This window comes from Pseudophryne corroboree, chromosome 1, assembly GCF_028390025.1.
Source record: "Pseudophryne corroboree isolate aPseCor3 chromosome 1, aPseCor3.hap2, whole genome shotgun sequence".
Lineage (NCBI taxonomy): Eukaryota > Metazoa > Chordata > Amphibia > Anura > Myobatrachidae > Pseudophryne > Pseudophryne corroboree.
Genome location: NC_086444.1, coordinates 676,634,954 through 676,656,848, shown reverse-complemented (window position 1 = coordinate 676,656,848; position 21,895 = coordinate 676,634,954). Strand labels below are relative to the sequence as shown.

Genomic DNA, 21,895 nt, shown 5'->3' with positions numbered 1-21,895 from the left:
AACAGAATCTCCAATTATCAATTTCTCTAACGTCCTAGAGGATGCTGGGGACTCCGTAAGGACCATGGGGAATAGACGGGCTCCGCAGGAGATAGGGCACTTTAAGAAAGCTTTGGATTCTGGGTGTGCACTGGCTCCTCCCTCTATGTCCCTCCTCCAGACCTCAGTTTTACACTGTGCCCAGAGGAAGATGGGCGCACTGCAGGGAGCTCTCCTGAGTTCTTTGCATTAGAAAGCATTTTTGTTTGGATTTTTCTATTTTTACAGGGAGCACTGCTGGCAACAGGCTCCCTGCATCGAGGGACTGGGGAGAGAGGAGCAGACCTACTTAAATGATAGGATCTGCTTCCTCGGCTACTGGACACCATTAGCTCCAGAGGGGGTGAACACAGGTTCGTCCTAGGCGTCCACCCCCGGAGACACGCCGCCGTTCTCCTCACAGAGCCAGAAGAACAGAAGCAAGAAGACGTCTCAGGCGGCAGAAGCCTTCAGCGGCTTCACTGAGGTAACGCACAGCACCGCAGCTGTGCGTCATTGCTCCACACACCTCACACACTCCGGTCACTGTATGGGTGCAGGGCGGGCGCCCTGGGTAGCAATAATAACACCTCAAAACATGGCAAAAAGATATATACATGTACAGCTGGGCACTGTACATGTATATAAAAGAGCCCCCGCCATTTTTACACAATTTGAGCGGGACCGAAGCCCGCCCGCCGAGGGGGCGGGGCTTCTCCCTTAGCACTCACCAGCGCCATTTTTCTCTCCACAGAACGCTGAGAGGAAGCTCCCCGGACTCTCCCCTGCTTACACACGGTGAAGGGGTGTTTAAAAGAGAGGGGGGGGCACAAAAATAAGAATTTACTTACCGATAATTATATTTCTCATAGTCCGTAGTGGATGCTGGGGACTCCGAAAGGACCATGGGGAATAGCGGCTCCGCAGGAGACTGGGCACAAAAGTAAAAAGCTTTAGGACTACCTGGTGTGCACTGGCTCCTCCCCCTATGACCCTCCTCCAAGCCTCAGTTAGGATACTGTGCCCGGACGAGCGTACACAATAAGGAAGGATTTTGAATCCCGGGTAAGACTCATACCAGCCACACCAATCACACCGTACAACTTGTGATTTGAACCCAGTTAACAGCATGATAACAGAGGAGCCTCTGAAAAGATGGCTCACAACAATAATAACCCGATTTTTGTAACAATAACTATGTACAAGTATTGCAGACAATCCGCACTTGGGATGGGCGCCCAGCATCATCTACGGACTATGAGAAATAGAATTATCGGTAAGTAAATTCTTATTTTCTCTAACGTCCTAGTGGATGCTGGGGACTCCGAAAGGACCATGGGGATTATACCAAAGCTCCCAAACGGGCGGGAGAGTGCGGATGACTCTGCAGCACCGAATGAGAGAACTCCAGGTCCTCCTCAGCCAGGGTATCAAATTTGTAGAATTTTGCAAACGTATTTGCCCCTGACCAAGTAGCTGCTCGGCAAAGTTGTAAAGCCGAGACCCCTCGGGCAGCCGCCCAGGATGAGCCCACTTTCCGTGTGGAATGGGCTTTTACAGATTTTGGCTGTGGCAGGCCTGCCACAGAATGTGCAAGCTGAATTGTACTACAAATCCAACGAGCAATCGTCCGCTTAGAAGCAGGGGCACCCAGCTTGTTGGGTGCATACAGGATAAACAGCGAGTCAGATTTTCTGACTCCAGCCGTCCTGGAAACATATATTTTCAGGGCCCTGACTACGTCCAGCAACTTGGAATCCTCCAAGTCCTTAGTAGCCGCAGGCACCACAATAGGTTGGTTTAAGTGAAATGCTGAAACCACCTTAGGGAGAAATTGAGGACGAGTCCTCAATTCTGCCCTGTCCGTATGAAAAATCAGGTAAGGGCTTTTATAGGATAAAGCCGCCAATTCTGATACACGCCTGGCTGAAGCCAGGGCTAACAGCATTACCACTATCCATGTGAGATATTTTAAGTCCACAGTGGTAAGTGGTTCAAACCAATGTGATTTTAGGAATCCCAAAACTACATTGAGATCCCAAGGTGCCACTGGAGGCACAAAAGGAGGCTGTATATGCAGTACCCCCTTGACAAACGTCTGAACTTCAGGAACTGAAGCTAGTTCTTTTTGGAAGAATATTGACAGGGCCGAAATTTGAACCTTAATGGACCCTAATTTTAGGCCCATAGACAGTCCTGTTTGCAGGAAATGCAGGAATCGACCCAGTTGAAATTCCTCTGTAGGGGCCTTCCTGGCCTCACACCACGCAACATATTTACGCCAAATACGGTGATAATGTTGCACAGTTACATCTTTCCTGGCTTTGATCAGGGTAGGGATAACTTCATCCGGAATGCCTTTTTCCTTCAGGATCCGGCGTTCAACCGCCATGCCGTCAAACGCAGCCGCGGTAAGTCTTGGAACAGACATGGTCCCTGCTGGAGCAGGTCCTTTCTTAGAGGTAGAGGCCACGGGTCTTCCGTGAGCATCTCTTGAATTTCCGGGTACCAAGTCCTTCTTGGCCAATCCGGAGCCACGAGTATAGTCTTTACACCTCTCCTTCTTATGATTCTCAGTACCTTGGGTATGAGAGGCAGAGGAGGGAACACATATACTGACTGGTACACCCATGGTGTTACCAGAGCGTCCACAGCTATTGCCTGAGGGTCCCTTGACCTGGCGCAATATCTGTCCAGTTTTTTGTTGAGGCGGGACGCCATCATGTCCACCTTTGGTTTTTCCCAACGGTTCACAATCATGTGGAAGACTTCTGGGTGAAGTCCCCACTCCCCCGGGTGAAGATCGTGTCTGCTGAGGAAGTCTGCTTCCCAGTTGTCCACTCCCGGAATGAACACTGCTGACAGTGCTATCACATGATTTTCCGCCCAGCGAAGAATCCTTGCAACTTCCGTCATTGCCCTCCTGCTTCTTGTGCCGCCCTGTCTGTTTACGTGGGCGACTGCCGTGATGTTGTCCGACTGGATCAACACCGGCTGACCCTGAAGCAGAGGGCCTTGCCTGACTTAGGGCATTGTAAATGGCCCTTAGTTCCAGGATATTTATGTGAAGTGACGTTTCCATGCTTGACCACAAGCCCTGGAAATTTTTTCCCTGTGTGACTGCTCCCCAGCCTCTCAGGCTGGCATCCGTGGTCACCAGGACCCAATCCTGAATGCCGAATCTGCGGCCCTCTAGGAGATGAGCACTCTGTAACCACCACAGGAGAGACACCCTTGTCCTTGGAGACAGGGTTATCCGCTGATGCATTTGAAGATGCGATCCGGACCATTTGTCCAGCAGATCCCACTGAAAAGTTCTTGCGTGGAATCTGCCGAATGGAATCGCTTCGTAAGAAGCCACCATCTTTCCCAGGACCCTTGTGCATTGATGCACTGACACTTGGCCAGGTCTTAGGAGGTTCCTGACTAGGTCGGATAACTCCCTGGCTTTCTCCTCCGGGAGAAACACCTTTTTCTGTACTGTGTCCAGAATCATCCCTAGGAACAGCAGACGTGTCGTCGGAATCAGCTGCGATTTTGGAATATTTAGAATCCATCCGTGCTGTCGTAGTACTACTTGAGATAGTGCTACTCCGACCTCTAACTGTTCTCTGGACCTTGCCCTTATCAGGAGATCGTCCAAGTAAGGGATAATTAAGACGCCTTTTCTTCGAAGAAGAATCATAATTTCGGCCATTACCTTGGTAAAGACCCGGGGTGCCGTGGACAATCCAAACGGCAGCGTCTGAAACTGATAGTGACAGTTCTGTACCACAAACCTGAGGTACCCTTGGTGAGAAGGGCAAATTGGGACATGGAGGTAAGCATCCTTGATGTCCAGAGACACCATATAGTCCCCTTCTTCCAGGTTCGCTATCACTGCTCTGAGTGACTCCATCTTGAACTTGAACCTTTTTATGTAAGTGTTCAAGGATTTCAGATTTAAAATGGGTCTCACGAGCCGTCCGGCTTCGGTACCACAAACAGCGTGGAATAATACCCCTTTCCCTGTTGTAGGAGGGGTACCTTGATTATCACCTGCTGGGAATACAGCTTGTGAATGGCTTCCAATACCGCCTCCCTGTCGGGGGGAGACATTGGTAAAGCAGACTTCAGGAACCGGCGAGGGGGAGACGTCTCGAATTCCAATTTGTACCCCTGAGAGTCTACCTGTAGGATCCAGGGGTCCACTTGCGAGTGAGCCCACTGCGCGCTGAAATTCTTGAGACGGGCCCCCACCGTGCCTGAGTCCGCTTGTAAGGCCCCAGCGTCATGCTGAGGACTTGGCAGAAGCGGGGGAGGGCTTCTGTTCGTGGGAAGAGGCTGTCTGCTGCAGTCTTTTTCCCCTTCCTCTGCCCCGGGGCAGATATGAGTGGCCTTTTGCCTGCTTGCCCTTATGGGGACGAAAGGACTGAGCCTGAAAAGACGGTATCTTTTTCTGCTGAGAGGTGACCTGGGGTAAAAAGGTGGATTTCCCAGCTGTTGCCGTGGCCACCAGGTCCGATAGACCGACCCCAAATAACTCCTCCCCTTTATACGGCAATACTTCCATATGCCGTTTGGAATCCGCATCACCTGACCACTGTCGCGTCCATAACCCTCTTCTGGCAGAAATGGACATCGCACTTACTCTTGATGCCAGAGTGCAAATATCCCTCTGTGCATCTCGCATATATAGAAATGCATCCTTTAAATGCTCTATAGTCAATAATATATTGTCCCTGTCCAGGGTATCAATATTTTCAGTCAGGGAATCCGACCAAGCCACCCCAGCACTGCACATCCAGGCTGAGGCGATTGCTGGTCGCAGTATAATACCAGTATGTGTGTATATACTTTTTAGGATATTTTCCAGCTTCCTATCAGCTGGTTCCTTGAGGGCGGCCGTATCAGGAGACGGTAACGCCACTTGTTTTGATAAGCGTGTGAGCGCCTTATCTACCCTAGGGGGTGTTTCCCAACGTGCCCTAACCTCTGGCGGGAAAGGGTATAATGCCAATAATTTTTTAGAAATTAGCAGTTTTTTATCGGGGGAAACCCACGCTTCATCACACACCTCATTTAATTCATCTGATTCAGGAAAACCTACGGGTAGTTTTTTCACACCCCACATAATACCCTTTTTTGTGGTACTTGTAGTATCAGAAATGTTCAAAACCTCCTTCATTGCCGTGATCATGTAACGTGTGGCCCTACTGGAAAATACGTTTGTTTCCTCACCGTCGACACTAGAGTCAGTGTCCGTGTCAGTGTCTGTATCGACCTGAGGTAACGGGCGTTTTAGAGCCCCTGACGGTGTTTGAGACGCCTGTACAGGTATTAACTGATTTGCCGGCTGTCTCATGTCGTCAGTCTTTTGTAAAGTGCTGACACTATCACGTAATTCTTTCCATAAGACCATCCAGTCAGGTGTCGACTCCCTAGGGGGTGACATCACTAACACAGGCAATTGCTCCGCCTCCACACCATTTTCCTCCTCATACATGTCGACACAACGTACCGACACACAGCACACACACAGGGAATGCTCTGACAGAGGACAGGACCCCACTAGCCCTTTGGGGAGATAGAGGGAGAGTTTGCCAGCACACACCAGAGCGCTATATATATATATATATATAGGGATAACCTTATATAAGTGTTTTTCCCTGATATAGCTGCTGTATATATTTATCTGCCAAATTAGTGCCCCCCCTCTCTTGTTTTACCCTGTTTCTGTAGTTCAGGACTGCAGGGGAGAGTCAGGGAGCCTTCCTCCAACGGAGCTGTGAGGAAAAAATGGCGCCAGTGTGCTGAGGAAATAGGCTCCGCCCCCTTTTCGGCGGCCTTTCTCCCGCTTTTTTATGGAGAAATTGGCAGGGGTTAAATGCATCCATATAGCTCAGGAGCTATATGTGATGTATTTTTTGCCAAAAAAGGTGTTTTTATTGCGTCTCAGGGCGCCCCCCCCCCCCAGCGCCCTGCACCCTCAGTGACCGGAGTGTGAAGTGTGCTGAGAGCAATGGCGCACAGCTGCGGTGCTGTGCGCTACCTTATTGAAGACAGGACGTCTTCTGCCGCCGATTTTCCGGACCTCTTCAGTCTTCTGGCTCTGTAAGGGGGCCGGCGGCGCGGCTCCGGGACCCATCCATGGCTGGGCCTGTGATCGTCCCTCTGGAGCTAATGTCCAGTAGCCTAAGAAGCCCAATCCACTCTGCACGCAGGTGAGTTCGCTTCTTCTCCCCTTAGTCCCTCGGTGCAGTGAGCCTGTTGCCAGCAGGTCTCACTGAAAATAAAAAACCTACTTTAAACTTTTACTCTAAGCAGCTCAGGAGAGCCACCTAGATTGCACCCTTCTCGTTCGGGCACAAAAATCTTAACGGAGGCTTGGAGGAGGGTCATAGGGGGAGGAGCCAGTGCACACCAGGTAGTCCTAAAGCTTTTTACTTTTGTGCCCAGTCTCCTGCGGAGCCGCTATTCCCCATGGTCCTTTCGGAGTCCCCAGCATCCACTAGGACGTTAGAGAAATTGTCGGATAAGATATTATACAGCGCTGCTGGGGAAAAACATTTTGTGTTGGTCTCCAGGGTCATTGCACTGGGGTGTGTGCTGGCACTCTCTCTCTGTCTCTCCAAAGGGCCTTAAAGGGGATACTGTTTTCAGAAAAGAGTTTCCCTGTGTGTATGAAGGTGTCGGTACGTGTGTGTCGACATGTTTGACGAGGAAGGCTCGCTTAATGTGGAGGGGGAGTGTTTGAATGTCAGGTCGCCGTCGGCAACGCCGACACCGGACTGGGTGGATATGCTGAATGTCTTAAATGCAAATGTGAATCTCCTGCATAAAAGGTTAGACAAGGCTGAGGCTAGGGATTAATCAGGTAGCCAGACCGTGCCTGTCCCTGTGGCACCAGGACCTTCAGGGTCTCAAAAGCGCCCCATATCCCAGGTCGCTGACACAGATACCGACACAGATACTGACTCTAGTGTCGACTAAGAGGATGCAAAGTTACAGCCGAAGGTGGCAAAGGGTATTCGATACATGATTATTGCCATAAAAGAGGTTTTGCATATCACTGGGGAACCCCCTGTCCCTGACACGAGGGTTCACATGTATAAAGGGAAAAAGCCTGAGGTCACGTTTCCGTCCTCATTTGAGCTAAGCGAATTGTGCGAAAAGGCTTGGGAGTCTCCGGATAGGAGACTACATGTTCCCAAAAGGATTCTTATGGCGTATCCTTTTCCACAGAAGGATAGGATACGATGGGAATCTTCGCCTAAAGTAGACAAGGCACTGACACGCTTATCCAAGAAGGTGGCACTGCCTTCTCCGGATACTGCTTCCCTCAAGGATCCTGCTGATCGCAAGCAGGAAATTATCATGAAGCACATTTACACACATTCAGGAACTAACGTTAGACCGGCCATGGCGTCGGCCTGGGTTTGTAGTGCTGTCGTGGCATCGGCAGACTCCTTATCTACGGAGATTGACACCTTAGATAGGGATACCATTCTAATGACCATTGAGCATATCAGAGATGCTGCCTTGTATACGAGGGATGCTCAGAGAGACATTTGTTTACTAAGCTCCAGAATAAACGCTATGTCTATTTCTGCTAGGCGACTCTTGTGGACCCGACAGTGGACGGGAGACGCCGACTCAAAGCGGCATATGGAGTCATTGCCTTACAAGGGGGAGGAGTTGTTTGGAGAAGGCCTCTCGGACCTTGTCTCTACTGCTACGGCCAGTAAATCGAATTTTTTACCTTATGTTGCCCCGCAGCATGCTAAGAAGGTACCGCATTATCAAATGCAGTCCTTTCGTTCCAATAAAAGCAAGAAGGTACGAGGATCGTCCTTTGTTGCCAGAGGTAAAGGCAAGGGAAAAAAGCTGCACTCTGCTAGTTCCCAAGAGCAGAAGTCCTCCCCTACTTCCGCAAAGTCCACCGCATGACGCTGGGGCTTTCCGGGGGGAGGTCAGATCAAGTGGGGGCACGTCTTCGTCTGTTCAGCCACGTCTGGGTTCTCTCACAGGTGGATCCCTGGGCAATAGAGATTGTTTCCCAGGGATAAAGACTGGAATTCGAAGACATGCCTCCTCGCCGGTTTTTCAAATCGGCTCTGCCTGCTTCCCCGTCGGAGAGGGAGCTGGTGTTAGCTGCAATTCACAAATTGTACATTCAACAGGTGATAGTCAAAGTTCCTCATCTCCAGCAAGGAGAGGGTTATTATTCACCCCTGTTTGTGGTACCGAAACCGGACGGTTCGGTCAGACCCATTTTAAATCTGAAATCCCTGAACCTGTACTTGAAGAGGTTCAAGTTCAAAATGGAATCGCTCAGAGCGGTCATCGCCAGCCTGGAGGGAGGGGATTGGATGGTGTCCCTGGACATAAAGGATGCGTACCTTCATGTTCCGATTTTCCCTCCTCACCAGGCGTTCCTGAGATTTGCACTACAGGACTGTCACTACCAATTTCAGACGTTGCCGTTTGGTCTTTCCACGGCCCCGAGAATTTTTCACCAAGGTAATGGCGGAAATGATGGTGCTCCTGCGCAGGCAGGGCGTCACAATTATCCCGTACTTGGACGATCTCCTCATAAAGGCGAGATCTCGGGAGAAATTGCTGGACAGCGTGTCTCTGTCCGTGAGGACGTTGCAGAGGCACAGCTGGATTCTCAATTTACCGAAATCCCAGCTAGTCCCTGCAACGCGTCTGACCTTTTTGGGCCTGATTCTAGACACAGACCAAAAAACAGTTTTTCTTCCAGTGGAGAAGGCTCAGGAGCTCGTAGCTCTGGTCAGGAACCTATTGAAGCCAAAAAAGGTTTCAGTGCATCATTGCACGAGGGTTCTGGGGAAGATGGTGGCTTCATACGAGGCCATACCCTTCGGCAGGTTCCATGCAAGGACCTTTCAATGGGACCTATTGGACAAATGGTCCGGGTCCCATCTACACATGCAAAAACGGATCACCCTATCTCCCAGGGCCAGGGTGTCTCTCCTGTGGTGGCTGCGCAGTGCTCACCTCCTGGAGGGTCGCAGGTTCGGCATTCAGGACTGGGTCCTGGTGACCACGGACGCGAGCCTCCGAGGTTGGGGAGCTGTCGCACTAAGAAGAAATTTCCAAGGTCTCTGGTCAAGCCTAGAGACTGGTCTCCACATCAATGTCCTGGAGTTGAGGGCCATATACAACGCCCTACGCCTAGCGGAGGAATGGCTTCGGAACAAACCGGTTCTGATTCAGTCAGACAATGTCACGGCAGTGGCTCATGTAAACCGCCAAGGCGGCACAAGGGGCAGAGTGGCCATGGCAGAGGCGACAAGGATTCTACGCTGGGCGGAAGGCCATGTAAGCGCACTATCAGCAGTGTTCATCCCGGGGGTGGACAACTGGAAGGCGGACTTTCTCAGCAGGCACGACCTGCATCCGGGAGAGTGGGGACTTCATCAAGAAGTCTTCACACAGATCACGGATCGGTGGGGACTGCCTCAGATAGACATGATGGCGTCCCGCCTCAACAAAAAGAGGTATTGCGCCAGGTCAAGAGACCCTCAGGCGGTTGCGGTAGACGCTCTGGTGACACCTTGGGTGTTCAGATCGGTCTATGTGTTTCCTCCTCTACCTCTCATACCCAAGATGTTGAGGATAATAAGAATAAGAAGGGTCAGAACAATCAAGGAGGACTTGGTATCCGGATCTGCAAGAGTTGCTCACAGAAGATCCGTGGCCTCTTCCTCTAAGGCAGGACCTGCTGCAGCAGGGGCCCTGTCTGTTCCAAGACTTACCGCGGCTGCGTTTGACGGCATGGCGGTTGAACGCCGGATCCTAGCGGAAAAAGGGATTCCGGAGGAGGTCATTCCTACCCTGATCAAGGCTAGGAAGGACGTGACGTCGAAACATTATCACCGTATATGGCGAAAATATGTTTCTTGGTGTGAGGCCAGAGTTGCTCCTACGGAGGAGTTCCAGTTGGGCCGTCTGCTTCACTTCCTTCAAACGGGAGTGAATTTGGGCCTAAAATTAGGGTCCATAAAGGTTCAAATTTCGGCCTTATACATTTTCTTTCAAAGAGAATTGGCTTCTCTTCCTGAAGTACAGACTTTTGTGAAGGGCGTGCTGCATATTCAGCCTCCCTTTGTACCTCCGGTGGCGCCTTGGGACCTTAACGTGGTATTAAGTTTCCTCAAGTCACCTTGGTTTGAACCACTCAAAACAGTCGAGTTGAAATACCTCACTTGGAAAGTGGTCATGTTGTTGGCCTTAGCTTCTGCAAGGAGGGTTACAGAATTGGCGGCTTTATCATATAAAAGCCCATACCTGATTTTTCACGTGGATAGGGCAGAGTTGAGGACTCGTCCTCAATTTCTGCCCAAGGTGGTCTCATCTTTTCATATGAACCAACCTATTGTCGTGCCTGTGGCTACACGGGACTTGGAGGATTCAGAGTCCCTGGATGTGGTCAAGGCTTTGAAAATTTATGTGACCAGAACGGCTAGGATCAGGAAGACCGAAGCTCTGTTTGTTCTGTATGCGGCCAACAAGGTTGGCGCTCCTGCTTCAAAGCAGACTATTGCTCGCTGGATCTGTAACACGATTCAGCAGGCGCATTCGTCGGCAGGATTGCCATTGCCTAAATCGGTTAAGGCCCATTCCACTAGGAAGGTGGGCTCTTCATGGGCGGCTGCCCGAGGGGTCTCGGCACTACAACTGTGCCGAGCTGCTACTTGGACGGGGTCACACACCTTTGCAAAGTTCTATAAGTTTGACACCCTGGCTGAGGAGGACCTCCTGTTTGCTCAATCGGTGCTGCAGAGTCATCCGCACTCTCCCGCCCGTTTGGGAGCTTTGGTATAATCCCTATGGTCCTTACGGAGTCCCCAGCATCCTCTAGGGCGTTGGAGAAAATAAGATTTTACTTACCGGTAAATCTATTTCTCGTAGTCCGTAGAGGATGCTGAGCGCCCGTCCCAAGTGCGGCCTTCTTCTGCAAGACTTGTATATAGTTATTGCTTACATAAGGGTTATGTTATTGTTGATCGGGTTTGAACCGAGGCTATGTTATTGTTCATACTGTTAACTGGGTAAGTTTATCACAAGTTATACGGTCTGATTGGTGTGGCTGGTATGAATCTTGCCCTTAGATTTACAAAAATCCTTTCCTCGTACTATTCATCTCCTCTGGGCACAGTTTCTCTAACGGAGGTCTGGAGGAGGGACATAGAGGGAGGAGCCAGTGCACACCCAGAATCCAAAGCTTTCTTAAAGTGCCCTATCTCCTGCGGAGCCCGTCTATTCCCCATGGTCCTTACGGAGTCCCCAGCATCCTCTACGGACTACGAGAAATAGATTTACCGGTAAGTAAAATCTTATTTTTGCATTACTAAATAAGCTTGTAACAGATTCTGAACAGTGCATTACTGTGTTATATCAGGTAAACACAGTATTCAGGAGTGCCAGTGTGACACAAACTTTCTTTAACACCAATGAAAATGGAATCCATACAAACTGACTTAGAAGTGGAGTATGACTAAACTGAACAAATAGCATGTCCAACAAGTTATACAGGAGAGCTCGAACGCGTTGCTCTAACTCCACCGCTTCCATAGTGTCATAAAGCTTGGTGCTTTCAGCATACTGAGAGACCAACATCTGAATGCACAGTTTATCCAATTAGGTTTTAAGTGAGCTATACGCGTGTAATAATCCGGCCAATCAATTTCATGTGGTTGGCCCGATCATTATTAACTGTCGTTAACCTTTCAATGATCCGATGCAGCACCCAGAGAGGATGATCATGTGCGGATCCGATGATTGGATCAGACATGCTGCACAACATTATGCTTTGGATGATTAAGGTTATGTAACTAGCGTTACTCCAGCGATGTAATAGCACTACAATATTTTCTGGTTGGTAGCTGCCATGATCATCCTTTTGAAAAGGGATTTGTATTGTGCCAAGATCCAAGACAACTATATAATATAGGAATAAAAATAACATAAGTAATGAAAAGTTTACAATAAAAACACAGCTCAATGAGGACAAGTAATTTAGTAATTGAATTGCAATGTGGACTTATCACAAATATGCTTGCATCCGGTAAGCAAACATTGTAAGTAGATTTGCTGCAATGGCCCATTAAATATAAGAAGAGTAATTCCCTTTACACTACGTATAACAAACCTATTGTTTCCTTCAGTGGCACGTTACATTTGGACTTGTTTACTTTAAGCAAAGAAAAGAAGTGATCTAATCGCAAAACAGAATATAAACACACCTTTGGAGCTGGAATTCACGATCTTCAGTGCTATGTCATAGGAGTTTATAGCATACACATAATCCGCTTGCTGGTAATAGAAATTTCCACGTTCCCTCTTCTTATTGGCCAAGTCCATCTTTTCCTGTCCTGTGAGAAGCTCCAGGTCTGGACCATCCCTTGCCTCAAGCAGGGTCATCTCAAAAACAAGGTTGGCATTGGGTGGAATATCAGGACTCCTTTAAAAAAAATATATATATATGTGTTTTGGGATTTTGTTAGAGTAATAGTGTATGAAGGAACATTGCCCCAATATTTGTGTCAAATACACAAAACAGGATTTTGGTACTTACCGATAAATCATTTTCTCTAAGTCCATAGGGGACGCTGGGGTTAGATACAATGGGGTATAAATGGTGTGATCAGTCGAGCCGGCACTTCACATTTTTAATGTGTGTGACTGGCCCCTCCCCTAGACCAGTTAAGAAACCGTGTCCAAGGAGAGACGGCAACCCGACCAATAGAGGAGGAGAGAGGAGAGACACCCCCAAAAGTGTAGATGAGAAACACACACACACACACACACACACACACACACACACACACACACACACACATATATATATAAGCCATACCAAAAAGGAAAAATGACAGCAACTTAGAGTCCGTGCATCGTGCAACGAGGTTGGAAGTAATCTTAGCCATCAGCAATCGCAGAGGCAACCACTGCAGTAAAAGAGCAGCGCAGGGTGGGCGTCCAGCATCCCCAATGGACTTAGAGAAAGGGATTTATAGGTAAGTACCAAAATCCTGTTTTCTCTTGCATCCATAGGAGATGCTGGAGTTAGATACCATGGGGCCGTCCCAGAGCTTTCCATACGGGCGTGAGAGTGCTAAGTAACCCTCAATTTGTACGGTGAAGCAGAGACTCAAGGCCACAACCGTGACAACGCTGAAATGTGTTTGCTAGCCTAAGTATGAACCTTCAGCAACCAACATAGGGACCCACCAACGAATAGAAGAAGATGACACAGAAGCGAGCATCGGCTGAGAAAACTGGAAACCGAAACCGGACCTATAGCACTATAGAAGTTTGACTGTGTCCCCCTCTATGCCGCTCCTACCAGACTCAGTCTAGGAAATTGTGCCCGAGGAGACGGACATACTTTGAGAGAAGGATATAGAAAAGGAAAGTGGTGAAAATTCGAACCAGCACAACCAGAACAAGAGGAAAGCCATGCTAACCAAACTTGCCAACAGGGACAGCAATAGCTGAACCAAACAACATTACTGAACCAAGTAACACAGCAGGAATACTGAAGCACCGGGCGTGCGCCCAGTATCCCCTACGGACTACGAGAAAAGGATTTACCGGTAGGTAATTAAAATCCTATTTTATCTTACGTCCTAGGGGATACTGGGAATCCATTTAGTACCATAGGGAAGTACCAAAGCTCCCAAACCGGGTGGGAGAGTGCTGAGGTTCCTGCGGAACTGATTGACCAAACTGCTAAGTTTTACAAGTACGATACTTTGGCCTCTGAGGACCTTCAAACGTGTTCGAACCCGACCTAGTAGCCGCTCGGCAGAGCTGTAAAGCCAAGACACCCCAGGCAGCCGCCCAAGAGGAATCCACCGACCTAGTAGAGTGGGCTTGAACAGATTTCGTAATCAGCAAACTTGCCGTGGAATAAGCATGCTGGATAGTGAGTCTGATCCAGCGTGCAATAGACTGCTTCGAAGCAGGATCATAAAGAACGAACAGCGAGTCCGATTTTCTGTGACGAGCTGTTCTCTTCACATAGACCTTCAAAGCACTTACAACATCCAAAGACTTTGAAGTAGCGGAGGCGTCCATAACAGCCGAAACCACAATAGGTTGGTTGATGTGAAACGCAGGTACCACCTTAGGAAGAAATTGCTGACGAGTCCTGAGTTCAGCTGTGTCCTCATAGAAAATCAAGAGGCGGCTCTTGTAAGACAACGCTCCTAGTTCCGACAAACGTGCCAACAGTGTGACAGTATTCCACGTAAGGTACTTTATGTCCACTTCCTGTAACGGTTCACACCAGTCCAATTGGAGGAACTGCAGCACCAAGTTGAGATCCCAAGGTGCCGTAAGAGGCACAAAGGGAGGTTGGATGTGAAGAACCCCTTTCAAGAACGGCTGGACCTCAGGGAGAGAAGCCAATAGTTTCTGAAAGAAAATAGACAAGGCCGAAATCTGAACTTTAATGGAGCCTAGGCGTAGGCCCTCATCAACTCCCGACTGCAGAAAAAGCAGGAAACGTCCCAGATGAAATTCCACCGCAGAATATTGTCTGCTCTCACACCAAGAGACATATTTCTTCCAGATACAAAAAAACACTAACTGCAGGGATATAACCCCCTGTAGATAAAAAGGAGCGCTGTCCGCACTAATTAAAGGAGACAATTTAAAAATGTTCACAATAAAAAATATAAAATAATGATATAATTTATTGACATGCAATGCTGCAGCATGAATAGCACTTAATCAATACATAATATGTATATTTATAAACCATAATACAAACAATCCACATATGACTAGTAAAATTATCTAGAACTCACTATAGTTCAGAGGCTTGGACTTTGATATTACTGAATCTAGCAATGTCCACTGATTTAATTATGAACTGGCTAGGAATAGCTTTCAAACACTCAATGTGTTCATGTGTCCTTAATTCGTTAGTGTTCCAAATTAACATGTGTGCACACATTTATTGAATTAAAAATAAGAATTTACTCACCGGTAATTCTATTTCTCGTAGTCCGTAGTGGATGCTGGGAACTCCGTAAGGACCATGGGGAATAGCGGGCTCCGAAGGAGGCTGGGCACTCTAGAAAGATCTTAGACTACCTGGTGTGCACTGGCTCCTCCCACTATGACCCTCCTCCAAGCCTCAGTTAGGTACTGTGCCCGGACGAGCGTACACAATAAGGAAGGATTTTGAATCCCGGGTAAGACTCATACCAGCCACACCAATCACACCGTACAACTCGTGATATGAAACACAGTTAACAGTATGAAACAATAGAGCCTCTCAACAGATGGCTCAACAATAACCCGATTTAGTTAACAATAACTATGTACAAGTATTGCAGATAAACCGCACTTGGGATGGGCGCCCAGCATCCACTACGGACTACGAGAAATAGAATTACCGGTGAGTAAATTCTTATTTTCTCTGACGTCCTAGTGGATGCTGGGAACTCCGTAAGGACCATGGGGATTATACCAAAGCTCCCAAACGGGCGGGAGAGTGCGGATGACTCTGCAGCACCGAATGAGAGAACTCCAGGTCCTCCTCAGCCAGGGTATCAAATTTATAGAATTTTGCAAAGGTGTTTGCCCCTGACCAAGTAGCAGCTCGGCAAAGTTGTAAAGCCGAGACCCCTCGGGCAGCCGCCCAAGATGAGCCCACCTTCCTTGTGGAATGGGCATTGACAGATTTTGGCTGTGGCAGGCCTGCCACAGTATGTGCAAGCTGAATTGTACTACAAATCCAACGAGCAATAGTCTGCTTAGAAGCAGGAGCACCCAGCTTGTTGGGTGCATACAGGATAAACAGCGAGTCAGATTTTCTGACTCCAGCCGTCCTGGAAACATATATTTTCAGGGCCCTGACAACGTCTAGCAACTTGGAGTCCTCCAAATCCTTAGTAGCCGCAGGCACCACAATAGGCTGGTTCAGGTGAAACGCTGACACCACCTTAGGGAGAAACTGGGGACGAGTCCTCAATTCTGCCCTATCCATATGGAAAATCAGATAAGGGCTTTTACATGATAAAGCCGCCAACTCTGACACTCGCCTGGCTGAAGCCAAGGCCAATAACATGACCACTTTCCACGTGAGGTATTTCAGATCCACGGTTTTTAGTGGCTCAAACCAATGTGATTTTAAGAAACTCAACATCACGTTGAGATCCCAAGGTGCCACAGGAGGCACAAATGGGGGCTGAATATGCAGCACTCCTTTCACAAATGTCTGAACTTCAGGTACTGAAGCTAGTTCTTTTTGAAAGAAAATTGACAGAGCCGAGATCTGTACCTTAATGGAGCCCAGTTTTAGGCCCATATTCACTCTTGCTTGCAGGAAATGCAGAAATCGACCTAGTTGAAATTCCTCTGTTGGGGCCTTTTTGGCCTCGCACCATGCAACATATTTCCGCCATATGCGGTGATAATGCTTTGCCGTAACATCTTTCCTGGCTTTAATAAGCGTAGGAATGACTTCCTCCGGAATGCCCTTTTCCTTCAGGATCCGGCGTTCAACCGCCATGCCGTCAAACGCAGCCGCGGTAAGTCTTGGAACAGACAGGGGCCCTGCTGCAGCAGGTCCTGTCTGAGCGGCAGAGACCACGGGTCCTCTGAGATCATCTCTTGAAGTTCCGGGTACCACGCTCTTCTCGGCCAATCCGGAACCACAAGAATTGTGTTTACTCCTCGCTTTCTTATTATTCTCAATACCTTTGGTATGAGAGGTAGAGGAGGGAACACATAACCTGACCGGTACACCCACGGTGTCACTAGAGCGTCCACAGCTATCGCCTGAGGGTCTCTTGACCTGGCGCAATACTTCTCTAGTTTTTTGTTTAGGCGGGACGCCATCATGTCCACCTGTGGACGACCCCATTGATTTACAATCATTTGGAAGACTTCTGGATGAAGTCCCCACTCTCCCGGGTGGAGGTCGTGCCTGCTGAGAAAGTCTGCTTCCCAGTTGTCCACTCCCGGGATGAACACTGCTGACAGTGCTAGTACATGATTCTCCGCCCATCGGAGAATTTTTGTGGCTTCTGCCATCGCCGTCCTGCTTCTTGTGCCGCCCTGTCGATTCACATGGGCGACTGCCGTGATGTTGTCTGACTGGATCAGCACCGGCTGGTGTAGGAGCAGGGATTTTGCTTGACTTAGGGCATTGTAAATGGCCCTTAGTTCCAGAATATTTATGTGAAGGGCAGTCTCCTGACTTGACCATAGTCCTTGGAAATTTCTTCCCTTTGTGACTGCCCCCCAGCCTCGTAGGCTGGCATCCGTGGTCACCAGGACCCAGTCCTGTATGCCGAATCTGCGGCCCTCCAGAAGATGAGCACTGTGCAGCCACCACAGAAGAGACACCCTGGTTCGTGGAGACAGGGTTATTAAACGATGCATCTGAAGATGCGATCCGGACCACTTGTCCAACAGGTCCCACTGAAAAATTCTGGCATGGAACCTGCCGAATGGAATTGCTTCGTAAGAAGCTACCATCTTTCCCAGGACCCGCGTGCAGTGATGCACCGATACCTGTTTTGGTTTTAGGAGGTCTCTGACTAGAGAAGACAACTCCCTGGCTTTCTCCTCCGGGAGAAACACTTTTCTGGGCCGTGTCCAGAATCATTCCCAGGAACATTAGACGTGTCGTGGGGACCAGCTGTGACTTTGGGATATTCAGAATCCAACCGTGCTGGCTCAGCACTTCCTGAGATAGTGCTACTCCCACTAACAACTGTTCCTTGGATCGTGCCTTTATTAGGAGATCGTCCAAGTATGGGATAATTAAAACTCCCTTTTTTCGAAGGAGTATCATCATTTCCGCTATAACCTTGGTAAATACCCTCGGTGCCGTGGAGAGTCCAAACGGCAGCGTCTGGAATTGGTAATGGCAATCCTGTACCACAAATCTGAGGTACTCCTGGTGAGAATTGTAAATGGGGACATGCAGGTAAGCATCCTTGATGTCCAGGGATACCATGTAATCCCCCTCGTCCAGGCTTGCAATAACCGCCCTGAGCGATTCCATCTTGAACTTGAATTTTTTTATGTATGTGTTCAAGGATTTCAAATTTAAAATGGGTCTCACCGAACCGTCCGGTTTCGGCACCACAAATAGTGTGGAATAGTAACCCCGGCCTTGTTGAAGTAGGGGTACCTTGATTATCACCTGCTGGGAATACAGCTTGTGAATCGCTGCTAGCACCGCCTCCCTGTCTGAGGGAGCAATCGGCAAGGCGGATTTTAGGAAACGGCGGGGTGGAGTCGCCTCGAATTCCAGCCTGTATCCCTGAGATACTATTTGAAGGATCCAGGGATCCACCTGTGAGCGAGCCCACTGATCGCTGAAATTCCTGAGGCGGGCCCCCACCGTACCTGGCTCCGCCTGTGAAGCCCCACCGTCATGCGGCGGACTTGGAAGAGGAAGCGGGGGAGGACTTTTGTTCCTGGGAACCTGCTGTTTGCTGCAGCCTTTTTCCCCTGCCTCTGCCTCTTGACAGAAAAGACCCTCCTTTTCCCCGCTTGTTTTTCTGGGACCGAAAGGACTGAACCTGATAAAATGGCGCCTTCTTAGGCTGTGAGGGGACATGGGGTAAAAATGCTGACTTCCCAGACGTTGCTGTGGAAACTAGGTCGGAGAGACCATCCCCAAATAATTCCTCCCCCTTATAAGGCAAAACTTCCATGTGCCTTTTGGAATCTGCATCTCCAGTCCACTGGCGAGTCCATAAGCATCTCCTAGCAGAGATGGATAATGCACTTACTTTAGATGCCAGCCGGCAGATTTCCCTCTGTGCATCTCTCAAGTATAAGACTGAGTCTTTGATATGGTCAATTGTTAGCAGGATCGTGTCTCTGTCTAACGTGTCAATATTTTCTGACAGTTTATCTGACCACGCAGCGGCAGCACTGCACATCCATGCTGACACAATAGCTGGTCTGAGTATAATGCCTGAGTGTGTATATACAGACTTCAGGATCGCCTCCTGCTTTCTATCAGCAGGTTCCTTAAGGGCGGCCGTATCCTGGGACGGTAGTGCCACCTTTTTAGACAAACGTGTGAGCGCTTTATCCACCCTCGGGGGTGTTTCCCAACGTAACCTATCCTCTGGCGGGAAAGGGAACGCCATTAGTAGCTTCTTAGGAATTACCAATTTCTTATCAGGGGAAGCCCACGCTTCTTCACACACTTCATTTAATTCATCTGACGGGGGAAAAACTACAGGTAGTTTTTTCTCCCCAAACATAATACCCTTTTTTGTGGTACCTGGATGTAAATCAGAAATATTTAACACCTCTTTCATTGCCTCAATCATGCAGTGAATGGCCTTAACGGGCATTAAATTTGACTCATCGTCGTCGACACTGGTGTCAGTATCCGTGTCGACATCTACTTGTGCCACCTGAGATAGCGGGCGTTTCAGAGCCCCTGATGACTTTTGAGACACCTGGACAGGCACGAGCTGAAGACTCGGCTGTCCCACAGTCGGCATGTCGTCAAATTTTTTATGTAAGGAGTCTATACGTGCACTCATTTCCTGCCATAATACCATCCACTCAGGTGTCTGACCCCCAGGGGGTGACATCCCTGCTAAAGGCATCTGCTCCCCCTCCACATCATTATCCTCCTCAAACATGTCGACACAGCCGTACCGACACACTCCACACACACAGGGAATGCTCAAACAGAGGACAGGACCCACAAAAGCCCTTTGGGGGGACAGAGTAAGAGTATGCCAGCACACACCAGAGCGCTATATATATACAGGGACTAACTGAGTTATGTCCCTAATAGCTGCTTTTCAATATAATATACTGTATACAGTGCCAATTTTAATGCCCCCCCTCTCTTTTCCCTCTTACTGTACTGTAGAATTGCAGGGAAGAGCCAGGGAGCTTCCTTCCAGCCGAGCTGTGAGGGAAAAATGGCGCCAGTGTGCTGAGGAGATAGGCTCCGCCCCTTTTTCGCGGCGTATTCTCCCGCTTTTTATGGGATTCTGGCAGGGGTATTTACCTCATATATAGCCCCATGGGCTATATATTGAGGTATTTTAGCCAGCCAAGGTGTTTTTATTGCTGCCTCAGGGCGCCCCCCCCCAGCGCCCTGCACCCTCAGTGACCGGAGTGTGAAGTGTGTATGAGGAGCAATGGCGCACAGCTGCAGTGCTGTGCGCTACCTTGGTGAAGACAGGATGTCTTCATGCCGCCGATTTTCCGGACCATCTTCTTGCTTCTGGCTCTGTAAGGGGGACGGCGGCGCGGCTCCGGGACCGAACATCAAGGCTGGGCCTGCGGTCGATCCCTCTGGAGCTAATGGTGTCCAGTAGCCTAAGAAGCCCAATCCGGCTGCAAGCAGGCGAGTTCGCTTCTTCTCCCCTTAGTCCCTCGCTGCAGTGAGCCTGTTGCCAGCAGGTCTCACTGAAAATAACAAATTCTAAGACTATAACTTTCTAAGAGCTCAGGAGAGCCCCTAGTGTGCATCCAACCTCGGCCGGGCACGAAATCTAACTGGGGCTTGGAGGAGGGTCATAGTGGGAGGAGCCAGTGCACACCAGGTAGTCTAAGATCTTTCTAGAGTGCCCAGCCTCCTTCGGAGCCCGCTATTCCCCATGGTCCTTACGGAGTTCCCAGCATCCACTAGGACGTCAGAGAAATGGGTAATTACCATACATTATTAGCCTTTGCGTCACCTCCAAAATTAATTTTATTGAGACAATCCCGGTTTTTAGGCTCCCTCTGCTGGTGCTCATCCGTTTATTGCAGAATATCTGGAGTAGGTATCCACGGGGACTTGTCCACAGTGCTCAGGCTCCCTCTGCTGGTGGCTAGCCGTAATTGCAGGTACACTGATTATTGATCATAACCACAGGCTGGTAATCGCGTCAATGAGCAGGAGATGATCGTCACTGGTAATGGTCACTTCGAAAACGCGTTTATCCGCCTTCCAAACACACTCAGTGGCTTCCTCAGCTCGAATGACCATACTCAATAGGCTCAGTTTATATAGCCACCATAATTTGTATTTCCAGCGGCCGTTCGCGCATGCGCACTCAAACGTGCGTTCCAAGCCTCATTTTCACCATACACCTTAAATAGACTCCGGTGGCCATTTTGTCACATCATATCAAGCCTCACTTTCATATAAGACTGGTTATTAGTATCAAGGAATCCAAGGCTCGTTTTAAATCCCGGAAGCTATATCAAGCCTCTCTTTCTTATACCTAATTAAGTATTGATAATAACATATCCAAGCCTCGTTTCAAGTCCCGATAGTCATCTCTGGTTTCCATAGTTACTTGTATTGATATTCCAAACCTCATTAATTTAAACACACATTATTAAAAAACTATTATTAAACTGTTATATTCCATTTTATTAAGGTCATACAATCCAATGCTATATTAAATCAGTGCCCTATCTCCTGTGTGCATATGCAATTAATTCACATCCACACAGATAACCATTTAATATTTCCAACCCATATCTATGAAGATATCTTTTCATATGCACATCCTATTACCTGATCGTAGACCAACATATATATACAATGTGCATATTCCCACGCCCTAATAAAACCAAAATCAATCATTTAAAAATTTCATATATGCACATATATAGGGCACATAGAAGGGAGAGGGGTGGATATAATGTCACATAACCCCATATTGTAGCTCATCTCCATAACTACAATCCCGTCATGTCACCATATAGAAAATACACAGTCTCCATCTCTAGGTATCACAAGGAGCTGTACATTATCCCCAATTTTTATATATATATTTACTTCAAGGTGGTTTTCCCTTCTTTTAAATTTTATTTAACTCCACTGAGTCATTAAGTCCCTGAGGGATCAGAGTATTAAGAT

The 21,895-nt window shown here is 48.5% G+C and overlaps 1 protein-coding gene across 3 annotated transcripts in view; it reads right to left on the bottom strand.

Annotated features, from left to right (window-relative positions):
• FKBP8 (FKBP prolyl isomerase 8) overlaps positions 1-21,895 on the bottom strand; it is a 224,469-nt gene that overhangs the window by 68,768 nt on the left and 133,806 nt on the right. For all 3 annotated transcript variants that reach the window (XM_063914734.1, XM_063914736.1, XM_063914735.1), the window contains exon 5: positions 12,273-12,490. In XM_063914734.1, coding sequence (XP_063770804.1) covers positions 12,273-12,490 — 218 coding nt within the window. The remainder of the gene's footprint in view (positions 1-12,272; positions 12,491-21,895) is intronic.